Raw genomic sequence first — 16,149 nt, forward strand, 5'->3', positions numbered from 1 at the left:
TCTCCCCTGGGAAGGGGGCTGGACCGGCTCTGGCTGGGGGCCTTTCTCCCCGGGGAAGGGGGGCTGGACCGGCTCTGGCTGGGGGCCTTTCTCCCCTGGGAAGGGGGGCTGGGTCGGCTCTGGCTGGGGGCCTTTCTCCCCAGGGAAGGGGGCTGGGTCGGCTCTGGCTGGGGGCCTTTCTCCCCTGGGAAGGGGGCTGGACCGGCTCTGGCTGGGGGCCTTTCTCCCCGGGGAAGGGGGGCTGGACCGGCTCTGGCTGGGGGCCTTTCTCCCCGGGGAAGGGGGCTGGGTCGGCTCTGGCTGGGGGCCTTTCTCCCTGGGGAAGGGGGGCTGGGTCGGCTCTGGCTGGGGGCCTTTCTCCCCAGGGAAGGGGGGCTGGGTCGGCTCTGGCTGGGGGCCTTTCTCCCCGGGGAAGGGGGGATAGGTCGGCTCTGGCTGGGGGCCTTTCTCCCCTGGGAAGGGGGCTGGGTCGGCTCTGGCTGGGGGCCTTTCTCCCCAGGGAAGGGGGCTGGGTCGGCTCTGGCTGGGGGCCTTTCTCCCTGGGGAAGGGGGGCTGGGCCGGCTCTGGCTGGGGGCCTTTCTCCCCGGGGAAGGGGGCTGGGCCGGCTCTGGCTGGGGGCCTTTCTCCCCGGGGAAGGGGGGCTGGGTCGGCTCTGGCTGGGGGCCTTTCTCCCCGGGGAAGGGGGCTGGGCCGGCTCTGGCTGGGGGCCTTTCTCCCCGGGGAAGGGGGCTGGGTCGGCTCTGGCTGGGGGCCTTTCTCCCTGGGGAAGGGGGGCTGGACCGGCTCTGGCTGGGGGCCTTTCTCCCCTGGGAAGGGGGCTGGGTCGGCTCTGGCTGGGGGCCTTTCTCCCCTGGGAAGGGGGCTGGGTCGGCTCTGGCTGGGGGCCTTTCTCCCCTGGGAAGGGGGCTGGGTCGGCTCTGGCTGGGGGCCTTTCTCCCCGGGGAAGGGGGGCTGGGCCGGCTCTGGCTGGGGGCCTTTCTCCCTGGGGAAGGGGGGCTGGGTCGGCTCTGGCTGGGGGCCTTTCTCCCCTGGGAAGGGGGCTGGGTCGGCTCTGGCTGGGGGCCTTTCTCCCCGGGGAAGGGGGGCTGGGTCGGCTCTGGCTGGGGGCCTTTCTCCCCGGGGAAGGGGGCTGGGTCGGCTCTGGCTGGGGGCCTTTCTCCCCGGGGAAGGGGGGCTGGGTCGGCTCTGGCTGGGGGCCTTTCTCCCTGGGGAAGGGGGGCTGGGTCGGCTCTGGCTGGGGGCCTTTCTCCCCTGGGAAGGGGGCTGGGTCGGCTCTGGCTGGGGGCCTTTCTCCCCGGGGAAGGGGGGCTGGGCCGGCTCTGGCTGGGGGCCTTTCTCCCCGGGGAAGGGGGGCTGGGTCGGCTCTGGCTGGGGGCCTTTCTCCCCGGGGAAGGGGGGCTGGACCGGCTCTGGCTGGGGGCCTTTCTCCCCAGGGAAGGGGGGCTGGACCGGCTCTGGCTGGGGGCCTTTCTCCCCGGGGAAGGGGGCTGGGTCGGCTCTGGCTGGGGGCCTTTCTCCCCGGGGAAGGGGGCTGGGCCGGCTCTGGCTGGGGGCCTTTCTCCCCTGGGAAGGGGGCTAGGTCGGCTCTGGCTGGGGGCCTTTCTCCCCGGGGAAGGGGGGCTGGGCTGGCTCTGGCTGGGGGCCTTTCTCCCCAGGGAAGGGGGGCTGGACCGGCTCTGGCTGGGGGCCTTTCTCCCTGGGGAAGGGGGGCTGGGTCGGCTCTGGCTGGGGGCCTTTCTCCCCGGGGAAGGGGGGCTGGGCCGGCTCTGGCTGGGGGCCTTTCTCCCCAGGGAAGGGGGCTGGGTCGGCTCTGGCTGGGGGCCTTTCTCCCCGGGGAAGGGGGGCTGGGCCGGCTCTGGCTGGGGGCCTTTCTCCCCGGGGAAGGGGGGCTGGGCCGGCTCTGGCTGGGGGCCTTTCTCCCCGGGGAAGGGGGGCTGGGCCGGCTCTGGCTGGGGGCCTTTCTCCCCGGGGAAGGGGGGCTGGGCTGGCTCTGGCTGGGGGCCTTTCTCCCCGGGGAAGGGGGGCTGGGCTGGCTCTGGCTGGGGGCCTTTCTCCCCAGGGAAGGGGGGCTGGGCCGGCTCTGGCTGGGGGCCTTTCTCCCCGGGGAAGGGGGGCTGGGTCGGCTCTGGCTGGGGGCCTTTCTCCCCGGGGAAGGGGGGCTGGGTCGGCTCTGGCTGGGGGCCTTTCTCCCCAGGGAAGGGGGGCTGGACCGGCTCTGGCTGGGGGCCTTTCTCCCCGGGGAAGGGGGCTGGGTCGGCTCTGGCTGGGGGCCTTTCTCCCCGGGGAAGGGGGGCTGGGTCGGCTCTGGCTGGGGGCCTTTCTCCCCGGGGAAGGGGGCTGGGTCGGCTCTGGCTGGGGGCCTTTCTCCCCGGGGAAGGGGGCTGGGTCGGCTCTGGCTGGGGGCCTTTCTCCCCGGGGAAGGGGGCTGGGTCGGCTCTGGCTGGGGGCCTTTCTCCCCGGGGAAGGGGGGCTGGGTCGGCTCTGGCTGGGGGCCTTTCTCCCCGGGGAAGGGGGGCTGGGCCGGCTCTGGCTGGGGGCCTTTCTCCCCGGGGAAGGGGGGCTGGGCCGGCTCTGGCTGGGGGCCTTTCTCCCCGGGGAAGGGGGGCTGGGCCGGCTCTGGCTGGGGGCCTTTCTCCCCGGGGAAGGGGGGCTGGGCCGGCTCTGGCTGGGGGCCTTTCTCCCCGGGGAAGGGGGGCTGGGTCGGCTCTGGCTGGGGGCCTTTCTCCCCGGGGAAGGGGGCTGGGTCGGCTCTGGCTGGGGGCCTTTCTCCCCGGGGAAGGGGGGCTGGGCCGGCTCTGGCTGGGGGCCTTTCTCCCCTGGGAAGGGGGCTGGGTCGGCTCTGGCTGGGGGCCTTTCTCCCCGGGGAAGGGGGGCTGGGTCGGCTCTGGCTGGGGGCCTTTCTCCCTGGGGAAGGGGGGCTGGGTCGGCTCTGGCTGGGGGCCTTTCTCCCCTGGGAAGGGGGCTGGGTCGGCTCTGGCTGGGGGCCTTTCTCCCCGGGGAAGGGGGGCTGGGCCGGCTCTGGCTGGGGGCCTTTCTCCCCGGGGAAGGGGGGCTGGGTCGGCTCTGGCTGGGGGCCTTTCTCCCCGGGGAAGGGGGGCTGGACCGGCTCTGGCTGGGGGCCTTTCTCCCCGGGGAAGGGGGGCTGGACCGGCTCTGGCTGGGGGCCTTTCTCCCCGGGGAAGGGGGCTGGGTCGGCTCTGGCTGGGGGCCTTTCTCCCCGGGGAAGGGGGCTGGGCCGGCTCTGGCTGGGGGCCTTTCTCCCCTGGGAAGGGGGCTAGGTCGGCTCTGGCTGGGGGCCTTTCTCCCCGGGGAAGGGGGGCTGGGCTGGCTCTGGCTGGGGGCCTTTCTCCCCAGGGAAGGGGGGCTGGACCGGCTCTGGCTGGGGGCCTTTCTCCCTGGGGAAGGGGGGCTGGGTCGGCTCTGGCTGGGGGCCTTTCTCCCCGGGGAAGGGGGGCTGGGCCGGCTCTGGCTGGGGGCCTTTCTCCCCAGGGAAGGGGGCTGGGTCGGCTCTGGCTGGGGGCCTTTCTCCCCGGGGAAGGGGGGCTGGGCCGGCTCTGGCTGGGGGCCTTTCTCCCCGGGGAAGGGGGGCTGGGCCGGCTCTGGCTGGGGGCCTTTCTCCCCGGGGAAGGGGGGCTGGGCCGGCTCTGGCTGGGGGCCTTTCTCCCCGGGGAAGGGGGGCTGGGCTGGCTCTGGCTGGGGGCCTTTCTCCCCTGGGAAGGGGGGGCTAGGTCGGCTCTGGCTGGGGGCCTTTCTCCCCGGGGAAGGGGGGCTGGGTCGGCTCTGGCTGGGGGCCTTTCTCCCCGGGGAAGGGGGGCTGGGCTGGCTCTGGCTGGGGGCCTTTCTCCCCTGGGAAGGGGGGCTGGGCCGGCTCTGGCTGGGGGCCTTTCTCCCCGGGGAAGGGGGGGCTGGGTCGGCTCTGGCTGGGGGCCTTTCTCCCCAGGGAAGGGGGGCTGGGCCGGCTCTGGCTGGGGGCCTTTCTCCCCGGGGAAGGGGGGCTGGGCCGGCTCTGGCTGGGGGCCTTTCCCCCCGGGGAAGGGGGCTGGGCCGGCTCTGGCTGGGGGCCTTTCCCCCCGGGGAAGGGGGCTGGGCCGGCTCTGGCTGGGGGCCTTTCTCCCCGGGGAAGGGGGGCTGGGTCGGCTCTGGCTGGGGGCCTTTCTCCCCAGGGAAGGGGGGCTGGACCGGCTCTGGCTGGGGGCCTTTCTCCCCGGGGAAGGGGGGCTGGGCCGGCTCTGGCTGGGGGCCTTTCTCCCCGGGGAAGGGGGCTGGGCCGGCTCTGGCTGGGGGCCTTTCTCCCCGGGGAAGGGGGGCTGGGCCGGCTCTGGCTGGGGGCCTTTCTCCCCGGGGAAGGGGGGCTGGGCCGGCTCTGGCTGGGGGCCTTTCTCCCCGGGGAAGGGGGCTGGGTCGGCTCTGGCTGGGGGCCTTTCTCCCCGGGGAAGGGGGCTGGGTCGGCTCTGGCTGGGGGCCTTTCTCCCCAGGGAAGGGGGCTGGGTCGGCTCTGGCTGGGGGCCTTTCTCCCCGGGGAAGGGGGGCTGGGTCGGCTCTGGCTGGGGGCCTTTCTCCCCGGGGAAGGGGGGCTGGGTCGGCTCTGGCTGGGGGCCTTTCTCCCCAGGGAAGGGGGCTGGGTCGGCTCTGGCTGGGGGCCTTTCTCCCCGGGGAAGGGGGGCTGGGCCGGCTCTGGCTGGGGGCCTTTCTCCCCGGGGAAGGGGGGCTGGGCCGGCTCTGGCTGGGGGCCTTTCTCCCCGGGGAAGGGGGGCTGGGTCGGCTCTGGCTGGGGGCCTTTCTCCCCAGGGAAGGGGGCTGGGTCGGCTCTGGCTGGGGGCCTTTCTCCCCGGGGAAGGGGGGCTGGGTCGGCTCTGGCTGGGGGCCTTTCTCCCCGGGGAAGGGGGGCTGGGTCGGCTCTGGCTGGGGGCCTTTCTCCCCGGGGAAGGGGGCTGGGTCGGCTCTGGCTGGGGGCCTTTCTCCCCGGGGAAGGGGGGCTGGGCCGGCTCTGGCTGGGGGCCTTTCTCCCCGGGGAAGGGGGGCTGGACCGGCTCTGGCTGGGGGCCTTTCTCCCTGGGGAAGGGGGGCTAGGTCGGCTCTGGCTGGGGGCCTTTCTCCCCGGGGAAGGGGGGCTAGGTCGGCTCTGGCTGGGGGCCTTTCTCCCCGGGGAAGGGGGGCTGGGTCGGCTCTGGCTGGGGGCCTTTCTCCCTGGGGAAGGGGGGCTGGGCCGGCTCTGGCTGGGGGCCTTTCTCCCCGGGGAAGGGGGGCTGGGCCGGCTCTGGCTGGGGGCCTTTCTCCCTGGGGAAGGGGGGCTAGGTCGGCTCTGGCTGGGGGCCTTTCTCCCTGGGGAAGGGGGGCTGGGTCGGCTCTGGCTGGGGGCCTTTCTCCCCGGGGAAGGGGGGCTGGACCGGCTCTGGCTGAGGGCCCTGCTCCCCGGGGAAGGGGGCTGGGCCGGCCCCGGCTGAGGGCCCTGCTCCCCGGGGAAGGGGGCTGGGCCGGCCCCGGCTGAGGGCCCTGCTCCCCGGGGAAGGGGGCTGGGCCGGCCCCGGCTGAGGGCCCTGCTCCCCGGGGAAGGGGGGCTGGACCGGCTCTGGCTGGGGGCCTTTCTCCCCGGGGAAGGGGGCTGGGCCGGCCCCGGCTGAGGGCCCTGCTCCCTGGGGAAGGGGGGCTGGACCGGCTCTGGCTGGGGGCCTTTCTCCCCGGGGAAGGGGGCTGGGCTGGCCTGGCTGAGGGCCCTGCTCCCCGGGGAAGGGGGCTGGACCGGCTCTGGCTGGGGGCCTTTCTCCCCGGGGAAGGGGGCTGGGCTGGCCTGGCTGAGGGCCCTGCTCCCCGGGGAAGGGGGCTGGGCCGGCTCTGGCTGAGGGCCCTGCTCCCTGGGGAAGGGGGGCTGGGTCGGCTCTGGCTGGGGGCCTTTCTCCCCGGGGAAGGGGGGCTGGACCGGCTCTGGCTGAGGGCCTTTCTCCCCGGGGAAGGGGGGCTGGACCGGCTCTGGCTGAGGGCCTTTCTCCCCGGGGAAGGGGGCTGGGCTGGCCTGGCTGAGGGCCCTGCTCCCCGGGGAAGGGGGGCTGGACCGGCTCTGGCTGAGGACCCTGCTCCCCAGGGAAGGGGGCTGGGCCGGCCCCGGCTGAGGGCCCTGCTCCCCGGGGAAGGGGGGCTGGACCGGCTCTGGCTGAGGGCCCTGCTCCCCGGGGAAGGGGGCTGGGCCGGCCCTGGCTGAGGGCCCTGCTCCCCGGGGAAGGGGGCTGGGCCGGCCCCGGCTGAGGGCCCTGCTCCCTGGGGAAGGGGGGCTGGGCCGGCCCCGGCTGAGGGCCCTGCTCCCCGGGGAAGGGGGGCTGGACCGGCTCTGGCTGAGGGCCCTGCTCCCTGGGGAAGGGGGCTGGGCCGGCCCCGGCTGAGGGCCCTGCTCCCCGGGGAAGGGGGCTGGGCCGGCTCTGGCTGAGGGCCCTGCTCCCCAGGGCTCCGTGTGGTTTCACTGTTTCGAGGCAGCCCTGCAAGGAGAGGTGCACCTCACGTCCTACACGAGCCCCCGGCACCAGGAGGCCCTGAGCCAGATGCACCGTGTGCCAGGTGAGCGCCCGCAATGCGGCACAGCCCCTGGGGCTGCTGGCCCTTTCGCTGCCCACCCGGCTTGCTGACCCCTCCCTGTCTGCCCCACAGACTGTTCCTGGCCTGCAGCACAGGGCGCCATGCGGCCATGCCAGGGTAAGAGCTTGTCGCTGGTTCACGGCCCCCTTGCCGGGGGGTCTGTGGGAGATGAAGCCCCAGCAGGTGCGCCCCCATTCCAGGTGGTGCTCACGGGGTACCCTGGACCTGGCAGCCGGCCTGTTCCCCCCCCTGCTCTGCCAAAGCTGGGCACAGGCAACTTGGGGGTCACCACTGAGGCCACGGCGAGGGTGATTGCTGGGTGCTATAGTCTTGAGGTCCCTCGGGGCTCTCCAGACTGGGCAGGGGAGGGGTTCCAGTGCGGGCAGGGTCCCTGGGCTGGGCGGGGGTCCCTGGGGGGGTTCTCTGGGCCAGGTGAGGGAGGGGTGCCAGTGGGAGCAGGGGTTCTCTGGACCAGGCGGGGGAGGGGTGCAAGTGGGGGCAGGGGTTCTCTGGACTGGGCGGGGGTCACTGGGGGGTTCTCTGGACCGGGCGGGGGAGGGGTGCCAGTGGGGGCGGGGGTTCTCTGGACTGGGCGGGGGACACTGGGGGGTTCTCTGGACCGGGCGGGGGAGGGGTGCCAGTGGGGGCGGGGGTTCTCTGGACTGGGCGGGGGACACTGGGGGGTTCTCTGGACCGGGCGGGGGAGGGGTGCCAGTGGGGGCAGGGGTTCTCTGGACCGGGCGAGGGTCCCTGAGGGCTCTCTGGCTGGCTGGCGCTCACTGTCCCTGGCAGTGCCCCGGCTGCAGGTCTCCGTGGGGCTGGAGTACGTGGTGGTGCAGTTGCAGGAGGTGCCTGTGGCTCAGAATTTCACCGTGTGGTTCTATTGGAACCAGACCCATGGATCTAAGGGACTCCGGAAAGAGGTGAGTGTGGGGCCTGCCCAGAGCCCTTCTGCTTTGTGTCCTGCACTCCCGCCCCACCCCATGGCCCAGCCAAGAAGCCTCTAGCTCTCCAGGGGTGGGGGGCAGAGCTGTGATCCCAGGGCTAGAAGCCAGGGTCCTGTCCGAGCATTGCCAGCAGCTGGAATTAGCCCTTTCTGCCCTGTGCCGCGGGGCGCTGCCCCTGCCTCTCCCTGGGGGGCCATGTGGCAGTGGCAGGGCAGCGAGGGGATGCCAGGCTGGGAGCTGGCGGGCGGGTGACCAGTGTCTGCTCTGTTCCTGTCTGCAGCAGGGGACCCAGAACTACAGCCTGCCCTCTGCCCAGCTACTGCCCTGCCTCTGCTTGCAGGTAAGGCCTGGCAGGGCGCTAAGAGCTGGGGAGCCCAGAGCGGAATCATAGAATAATAGGACTGGAAGGGACCTCAAGAGGTCATCGAGTCCAGCCCCCCGCCCTCAAGGCAGGATCAAGCTCCACCTACACCATCCCTGACAGATGTCTATCTAACCTGTTCTTAAATATCTCCAGAGAGGGAGATTCCACCACCTCCCTTGGCAATTTATTCCAATATTTGACCACCCTGACAGTTAGGAATTTTTTCCTAATGTCCAATCTAAACCTCCCCTGCTGCACTTTAAGCCCATTACTCCTTGTCCTGTCCTCAGAAACCAAGAGGAACAAATTTTCTCCTTCCTCCTTGTGACACCCTTTTAGATATTTGAAAACCGCTATCATGTCCCCCCTTAATCTTCTTTTTTCCAAACTAAACAAGCCCAGTTCATGAAGCCTGGCTTCATAGGTCATGTTCTCTAGACCTTTAATCATTCTTGTCGCTCTTCTCTGTACCCTTTCCAATTTCTCCACATCTTTCTTGAAATGTGGCGCCCAGAACTGGACACAGTACTCCAGCTGAGGCCTAACTAGTGCAGAGTAGAGCGGCAGAATGACTTCACGAGTTTTGCTTACAACACACCTGTTGATACAACCTAGAATCATATTTGCTTTTTTTGCAACAGCATCACACTGTTGGCTCATATTCAACTTGTGGTCCACTATGACCCCTAGATCCCTTTCCGCCATGCTCCTTCCTAGACAGTCGCTTCCCATCTTGTATGTATGGAACTGATTGTTCCTTCCTAAGTGGAGCACTTTGCATTTCTCTTTATTAAACCTCATCCTGTTTACCTCTGACCATTTCTCTAACTTGCTAAGGTCATTTTGAATTATGTCCCTATCCTCCAAAGAAGTTGCAACCCCACCCAGTTTGGTATCATCTGCAAACTTAATAAGCGTACTCTCTATCCCAATATCTACATCATTGATGAAGATATTGAACAGTACGGGTCCCAAAACAGACCCTTGCGGAACTCCACTTGTTATCCCTTTCCAGCAGGATTTAGAACCGTTAACAACAACTCTCTGACTACGGTTATCCAGCCAATTATGCACCCACCTTATCGTGGCCCTATCTAAGTTGTATTTGCCTAGTTTATCAATAAGAATATCATGCGAGACCGTATCAAATGCCTTACTAAAGTCTAGGTATATGACATCCACCGCTTCTCCCTTATCCACAAGGCTCGTTATCCTATCAAAGAATGGGGGGGCCTGGCGGGGCGCTGAGAGCCGGGGATCCCCAGAGCGGAATGGGAGGGCTGGCGGGGCGCTGAGAGCCGGGGATCCCCAGAGCGTAATGGGAGGGCTGGAGGGGCGCTGAGAGCCGGGGATCCCCAGAGCGTAATGGGAGGGCTGGAGGGGCGCTGAGAGCCGGGGATCCCCAGAGCGTAATGGGAGGGCTGGAGGGGCGCTGAGAGCCGGGGATCCCCAGAGCGGAATGGGAGGCGGGGCGCTGAGAGCCGGGGATCCCCAGAGCGTAATGGGAGGGCTGGAGGGGCGCTGAGAGCCGGGGATCCCCAGAGCGGAATGGGGGGGCTGGAGGGGCGCTGAGAGCCGGGGATCCCCAGAGCAGAGTGGGGGACCTGGCGGGGCACTGAGAGCCGGGGATCCCCAGAGCGGAATGGGGGGGCTGGCGGGGCGCTGAGAGCCGGGGATCCCCAGAGCGGAATGGGGGGGCCTGGCGGGGCGCTGAGAGCCGGGGATCCCCAGAGCGGAATGGGAGGGCTGGCGGGGCGCTGAGAGCCGGGGATCCCCAGAGCGGAATGGGAGGGCTGGAGGGGTGCTGAGAGCCGGGGATCCCCAGAGCGGAATGGGAGGGCTGGCGGGGCGCTGAGAGCCGGGGATCCCCAGAGCGGAATGGGAGGGCTGGCGGGGCGCTGAGAGCCGGGGATCCCCAGAGCAGAGTGGGGGACCTGGCGGGGCACTGAGAGCCGGGGATCCCCAGAGCGTAATGGGAGGGCTGGAGGGGCGCTGAGAGCCGGGGATCCCCAGAGCGGAATGGGAGGGCTGGAGGGGCGCTGAGAGCCGGGGATCCCCAGAGCGGAATGGGAGGGCTGGCGGGGCGCTGAGAGCCGGGGATCCCCAGAGCGGAATGGGAGGGCTGGCGGGGCGCTGAGAGCCGGGGATCCCCAGAGCGGAATGGGAGGGCTGGCGGGGCGCTGAGAGCCGGGGATCCCCAGAGCGGAATGGGGGGGCCTGGCGGGGCGCTGAGAGCCGGGGATCCCCAGAGCGGAATGGGAGGGCTGGAGGGGCGCTGAGAGCCGGGGATCCCCAGAGCGTAATGGGAGGGCTGGCTGGGCGCTGAGAGCCGGGGATCCCCAGAGCGGAATGGGAGGCGGGGCGCTGAGAGCCGGGGATCCCCAGAGCGTAATGGGAGGGCTGGAGGGGTGCTGAGAGCCGGGGATCCCCAGAGCGGAATGGGGGGGCTGGAGGGGCGCTGAGAGCCGGGGATCCCCAGAGCGGAATGGGAGGGCTGGCTGGGCGCTGAGAGCCGGGGATCCCCAGAGCGGAATGGGAGGGCTGGAGGGGTGCTGAGAGCCGGGGATCCCCAGAGCGGAATGGGGGGGCTGGAGGGGCGCTGAGAGCCGGGGATCCCCAGAGCGGAATGGGAGGGCTGGCTGGGCGCTGAGAGCCGGGGATCCCCAGAGCGGAATGGGGGGGCTGGAGGGGCGCTGAGAGCCGGGGATCCCCAGAGCGGAATGGGAGGGCTGGCTGGGCGCTGAGAGCCGGGGATCCCCAGAGCGGAATGGGAGGGCTGGAGGGGTGCTGAGAGCCGGGGATCCCCAGAGCGGAATGGGAGGGCTGGAGGGGCGCTGAGAGCCGGGGATCCCCAGAGCGTAATGGGAGGGCTGGAGGGGTGCTGAGAGCCGGGGATCCCCAGAGCGGAATGGGAGGGCTGGAGGGGTGCTGAGAGCCGGGGATCCCCAGAGCGTAATGGGAGGGCTGGAGGGGTGCTGAGAGCCGGGGATCCCCAGAGCGGAATGGGGGGGCTGGAGGGGCGCTGAGAGCCGGGGATCCCCAGAGCGGAATGGGAGGGCTGGAGGGGTGCTGAGAGCCGGGGATCCCCAGAGCAGAGTGGGGGACCTGGCGGGGCACTGAGAGCCGGGGATCCCCAGAGCGGAATGGGGGGGCTGGCGGGGCGCTGAGAGCCGGGGATCCCCAGAGCGGAATGGGAGGGCTGGCGGGGCGCTGAGAGCGGGGTAGGAGGATGGGATTTGCTTTCTCCTGCCATACACTGTCTCCTCTAGGTCTGGCCAGATATCCCGGACCCCCCCAGGACCACGGTCTGCCCCTTCACGCAAGGTGAGCTGTGCCTGTCTCGGGGAGGGGGGGCTGCGCCGGAGAGCTCTCTGTGCCATGGGCGGGATTGAGTCCCTGGGCAGTGGGCTGTGCCAGCCTGTCCCTGCAGTGGGCAGCAAGGGGGTATGGGTGCTGTGGGCTGGCAGCGGAGGGGTGTCCCGGGACAGCCTGTGCCAAGCCCCTTGCCTTTGGCCATTGCAGAACCTGCAGCCTGGGCCCGGCTGTGGGCGCAGGCAGAGCTGAAGCTGCATCTGACGGGAGGGACGCTGAGCTGCTCCGTGGCTGTGCCGTGCGCTGTGCCAGCCGAACTCATGCCCTGCTGGAGGCCGACGAGGGCTGGGCCCTGCCACGAGCTGCCCCACCTGCGCCAGGCCCTCACCCTGCCTGTGAGCGGGTCTGCTGGCGTGTGGGAAGCAGGCGGAGATGGGGCAACTGTATGGAGAAGGGATGGGGATGGGCAGGGCAGGAGGAGGAGTGGAGGCGATGAGTCAGGAAAGCTTGGGGATGGGTCGGAGAAAGAGGTGGGGGATGGGTCACGGGGAGCAGCCATGGGGAAAGGGATTTGGTGGTGGGGCATGGGCCACAGAGGCAGGAGAGGGGGTGGGGGGAGCAGTGATGGGGAAAGGGATTTGGTGGTGGGGCATGGGCCACAGGGGCAGGAGAGGGGGTGGGGGGGAGCAGCGACAGGGAACAGGGTTTGGTGGGGCATGGGCCACAGGGGCAGGAGAGGGGGTGGGGGGGAGCAGCGACAGGGAACAGGGTTTGGTGGGGCATGGGCCAGAGGGGGCAGGGGAGGGGACATGGGCTACAGGAGGCAGGGAGCAGCACATGCTCGGGGCTGGGGGGTGTACATCCTCATGGCCCTTTCCGCCCTGCAGAGTCACCACGAGTTTCGGACCTTGCAGGCTCATCCGAACCTCTGTGTGCAGGTAGGAGACCCCGGGCAGGAAGCGCCAGCTGGCAACGCTGCTCCCTGGGCGCTCAGGTTGCTGCTTCCTGACCTGGGCTGCCCCAGGTGCCCTACCCGCAGAGCGCAGCTGTCCGTGGCCCAGGCTGGCTCTGACCCTGCTGTCTCCCCAGGTGAGGAGCGATGGGCAGGTGCAGCTCATGCAGTGTCTGCAGGAAGGTAAGTGCCATGCCCCATCTCTGCTTCAGGCTGGGCTGGGCTCCTCTGAACCTGGGGCCCCTTCAGCCTCTCCTCTCGCTAGGTGCTGCACGGGGCCGGCCGGCCGACCTCCTGCTGATGGAGATCAGAGAGCAGGGGAACGTGACCCTGTGCGCCATGGAGCGAGGTGCCTGCGTCCCCCTGGCCAGCTCCACCTGCATGGTGAGAGGCCGCCTCCGCACGCTGCTCCACCGAGGGCAGGAGCCATGGGTGGGCCCTGCCACAGCTCTGGGGCCATGTTCATCCTTTGCTTCCCTGGCAGGGCGTTGGCCTGGGGGCCCTGGAGCCGCAGCTGCAGTGGGACGTGCGGTCGGGGCAGTGCGTGCAGGTCAGTGCCACGGGCTGGTCCCGGGTGGGGGGGGCAGCCTGGCAGCTCGGTGACGGGTGCCTGTCTCCGCAGGTCTGGCACGCTGAGGGCAGCGCTGTGGGCACGGGCTGGGCCTGCTCGCTGGACAAGTGTGAGTATGTCAGGGAGGGGAACCAGGGTGAGGCGGTGCGGGAGGCTGGGAGGGGGTTGGGTGGGGGGAGGGGGATCAGGGCTGGGCAGCGGGCCGGGGTGAGGAGGGGCAGGGGGCTGGGAGGGGGTTGGGTGGGGGGAGGGGGATCAGGGCTGGGCAGCGGGCCGGGGTGAGGAGGGGCAGGGGGCTGGGAGGGGGTTGGGTGGGGGGAGGGGGATCAGGGCTGGGCAGCGGGCCGGGGTGAGGAGGGGCGGGGGGCTGGGTGGGTCCTGGCAGATCCGTGTGTAACCCCGGCCTGGGTCCTGGCAGATCTCCGTGTCCGCTGGGCGCTAGTTTGGATGGGGGGTCTCCTCAGCACCTGCTGCATCCTGCTCCTGCTCCTGCTCAAGAAGGAAAATCTGAAAGGTGAGAGCCAGCTCCCACTGGCTGCACTGCAGTGCTTCCCCCCCCCACTGCTCTGCACTGCGGGGTTGCCACGGCCCCTTCTCCACTGCGTACAATGCCGTGCTGGGGCATAGCTAGCCCTTTCTGCCAGGGGAGAGCGCCCCCTGCTGGGCCCTGCCCCATAGCACTGCACTGGCCCTTTCTGCCAGGGGAGAGCGCCCCCTTCTGGGCCCTGCCCTGCCCCATAGCACTGCACTGGCCCTTTCTGCCAGGGGAGAGCGCCCCCTGCTGGGCCCTGCCCTGCCCCATAGCACTGCACTGGCCCTTTCTGCCAGGGGAGAGCACCCCCTGCTGGGCCCTGCCCCGCCCCATAGCACTGCACTGGCCCTTTCTGCCAGGGGAGAGCGCCCCCTGCTGGGCCCTGCCCCGCCCCATAGCACTGCACTGGCCCTTTCTGCCAGGGGAGAGCGCCCCCTGCTGGGCCCTGCCCCGCCCCATAGCACTGCACTGGCCCTTTCTGCCAGGGGAGAGCACCCCCTGCTGGGCCCTGCCCCGCCCCATAGCACTGCACTGGCCCTTTCTGCCAGGGGAGAGCGCCCCCTGCTGGGCCCTGCCCTGCCCCATAGCACTGCACTGGCCCTTTCTGCCAGGGGAGAGCGCCCCCTGCTGGGCCCTGCCCTATAGCACTGCACTGGCCCTTTCTGCCAGGGGAGAGCGCCCCCTGCTGGGCCCTGCCCTATAGCACTGCACTGGCCCTTTCTGCCAGGGGAGAGCGCCCCCTGCTGGGCCCTGCCCCGCCCCATAGCACTGCACTGGCCCTTTCTGCCAGGGGAGAGCGCCCCCTGCTGGGCCCTGCCCTGCCCCATAGCACTGCACTGGCCCTTTCTGCCAGGGGAGAGTGCCCCCTGCTGGGCCCTGCCCCGCCCCACAGCACTGCACTGGCCCTTTCTGCCAGGGGAGAGCGCCCCCTGCTGGGCCCTGCCCCGCCCCATAGCACTGCACTGGCCCTTTCTGCCAGGGGAGAGCACCCCCTGCTGGGCCCTGCCCCGCCCCATAGCACTGCACTGGCCCTTTCTGCCAGGGGAGAGCGCCCCCTGCTGGGCCCTGCCCTGCCCCATAGCACTGCACTGGCCCTTTCTGCCAGGGGAGAGCGCCCCCTGCTGGGCCCTGCCCTGCCCCATAGCACTGCACTGGCCCTTTCTGCCAGGGGAGAGCGCCCCCTGCTGGGCCCTGCCCTGCCCCATAGCACTGCACTGGCCCTTTCTGCCAGGGGAGAGTGCCCCCTGCTGGGCCCTGCCCCGCCCCACAGCACTGCACTGGCCCTTTCTGCCAGGGGAGAGCGCCCCCTGCTGGGCCCTGCCCTGCCCCATAGCACTGCACTGGCCCTTTCTGCCAGGGGAGAGCGCCCCCTGCTGGGCCCTGCCCCGCCCCACAGCACTGCACTGGCCCTTTCTGCCAGGGGAGAGCGCCCCCTGCTGGGCCCTGCCCTGCCCCATAGCACTGCACTGGCCCTTTCTGCCAGGGGAGAGCGCCCCCTGCTGGGCCCTGCCCTGCCCCATAGCACTGCACTGGCCCTTTCTGCCAGGGGAGAGCGCCCCCTGCTGGGCCCTGCCCTGCCCCATAGCACTGCACTGGCCCTTTCTGCCAGGGGAGAGCGCCCCCTGCTGGGCCCTGCCCCGCCCCATAGCACTGCACTGGCCCTTTCTGCCAGGGGAGAGCGCCCCCTGCTGGGCCCTGCCCCGCCCCATAGCACTGCACTGGCCCTTTCTGCCAGGGGAGAGCGCCCCCTGCTGGGCCCTGCCCCGCCCCATAGCACTGCACTGGCCCTTTCTGCCAGGGGAGAGCGCCCCCTGCTGGGCCCTGCCCCGCCCCATAGCACTGCACTGGCCCTTTCTGCCAGGGGAGAGCGCCCCCTGCTGGGCCCTGCCCCGCCCCACAGCACTGCACTGGCCCTTTCTGCCAGGGGAGAGCGCCCCCTGCTGGGCCCTGCCCTGCCCCATAGCACTGCACTGGCCCTTTCTGCCAGGGGAGAGCGCCCCCTGCTGGGCCCTGCCCTGCCCCACAGCGCCCCCTGGGGAGCAGACTGAGGCAAGCGTGCCGCCGCCGCGCCTCGGAGGTGGATTTTGCTCCCCCCGTTTGCATCCCGCGCCCTAGATTGTGGCTCTGGCTCCCCCCTTGCAGGCTGGCTGAGGATGCTGAAGGAGGACTACGGCTCGGGCGGTGAGTGCCTGCAGCCGAGGGGCCCAGCCGGGCTGAGGAGGGGGCCCTGGCCGGGGGCCCTGCGGGGGGTGAGCGGAGCCCGGGCGCTACCAGCCTCTGTCCCCGCAGGTGCGCTGCGGGGCCGGCGGGCCCTGATCCTCTACTCGCCCGACCACGCCGCCTTCGAGCGCCTGGTGGGCGCGCTGGCCGGCGCGCTGGCGCGGCTGCAGCTGGCGGTGTCCCTGGAGCTGTGGAGCCGCGCGGAGCTGCAGGCCCGCGGGCCCGTGGCCTGGCTGCACGCGCAGCGGCAGCGGGCGCTGCAGGAGGGCGGCACGGTGGTGCTGCTCCTGTCCCGCGGCGCCGTGGCCCGCTGCCGGCAGTGGCTGCTCCGCGCCCCGGGGGAGCCGCCCGAGGACCCGGCCGGCGCCTTCTCCGCCGCGCTCAACTGCGTCCTGCCCGACGTGCTGGCGGGGCGCGCGCCGGGCCGCTACCTGGCGGCCTGCTTCGAGGAGCTGCTGCCGCCGGCCGCCGTGCCCGAGCCGCTGCGCGCCCTGCCGCTCTTCGCGCTGCCCGCGCAGCTGCCCGCCTTCCTGCAGGCGCTGGGGGGGCGCCGCCTGGGCCAGCACGCGCCCTGGCTCGGCGCCAGCCTGCAGCGCGCGCTCCAGGACTGCCGGCGCCACGAGCGCGCCGTGTGACGCGGCCCAATAAAGGTCGCTGCTTCGCCTCGTGCCGCTGGGCGCCTTCTG

General features: G+C 71.0%; 1 protein-coding gene across 1 annotated transcript; it reads left to right on the forward strand.

Annotated features, from left to right (window-relative positions):
• The first annotated feature begins 6,388 nt into the window (after positions 1–6,388).
• On the forward strand, positions 6,389–16,131 carry LOC102463417 (interleukin-17 receptor C-like). Its single transcript, XM_075917362.1, has 14 exons — positions 6,389–6,547; positions 6,638–6,682; positions 7,358–7,488; positions 7,793–7,852; positions 11,146–11,200; positions 11,399–11,583; positions 12,076–12,126; positions 12,278–12,323; positions 12,406–12,524; positions 12,625–12,690; positions 12,763–12,820; positions 13,130–13,225; positions 15,386–15,424; positions 15,533–16,131. Exons 1-14 carry the CDS (start codon positions 6,532–6,534, stop codon positions 16,096–16,098), a joined length of 1,533 nt encoding a protein of 510 aa, XP_075773477.1. The 5' UTR covers positions 6,389–6,531; the 3' UTR covers positions 16,099–16,131.
• The last annotated feature ends 18 nt before the right edge of the window (positions 16,132–16,149 follow it).

Source organism: Pelodiscus sinensis, unplaced genomic scaffold (assembly GCF_049634645.1).
Source record: "Pelodiscus sinensis isolate JC-2024 unplaced genomic scaffold, ASM4963464v1 ctg131, whole genome shotgun sequence".
NCBI lineage: Eukaryota > Metazoa > Chordata > Testudines > Trionychidae > Pelodiscus > Pelodiscus sinensis.

Bases quoted from the DNA above. Each gene is read 5' to 3' on its own strand.
- LOC102463417 (XM_075917362.1), top strand. The intron at 6,683-7,357 runs GTAAGAGCTTGT...TGTCCCTGGCAG, and splicing joins CGCCATGCGGCCATGCCAGG to TGCCCCGGCTGCAGGTCTCC. The intron at 12,127-12,277 runs GTAGGAGACCCC...CTGTCTCCCCAG, and splicing joins ATCCGAACCTCTGTGTGCAG to GTGAGGAGCGATGGGCAGGT.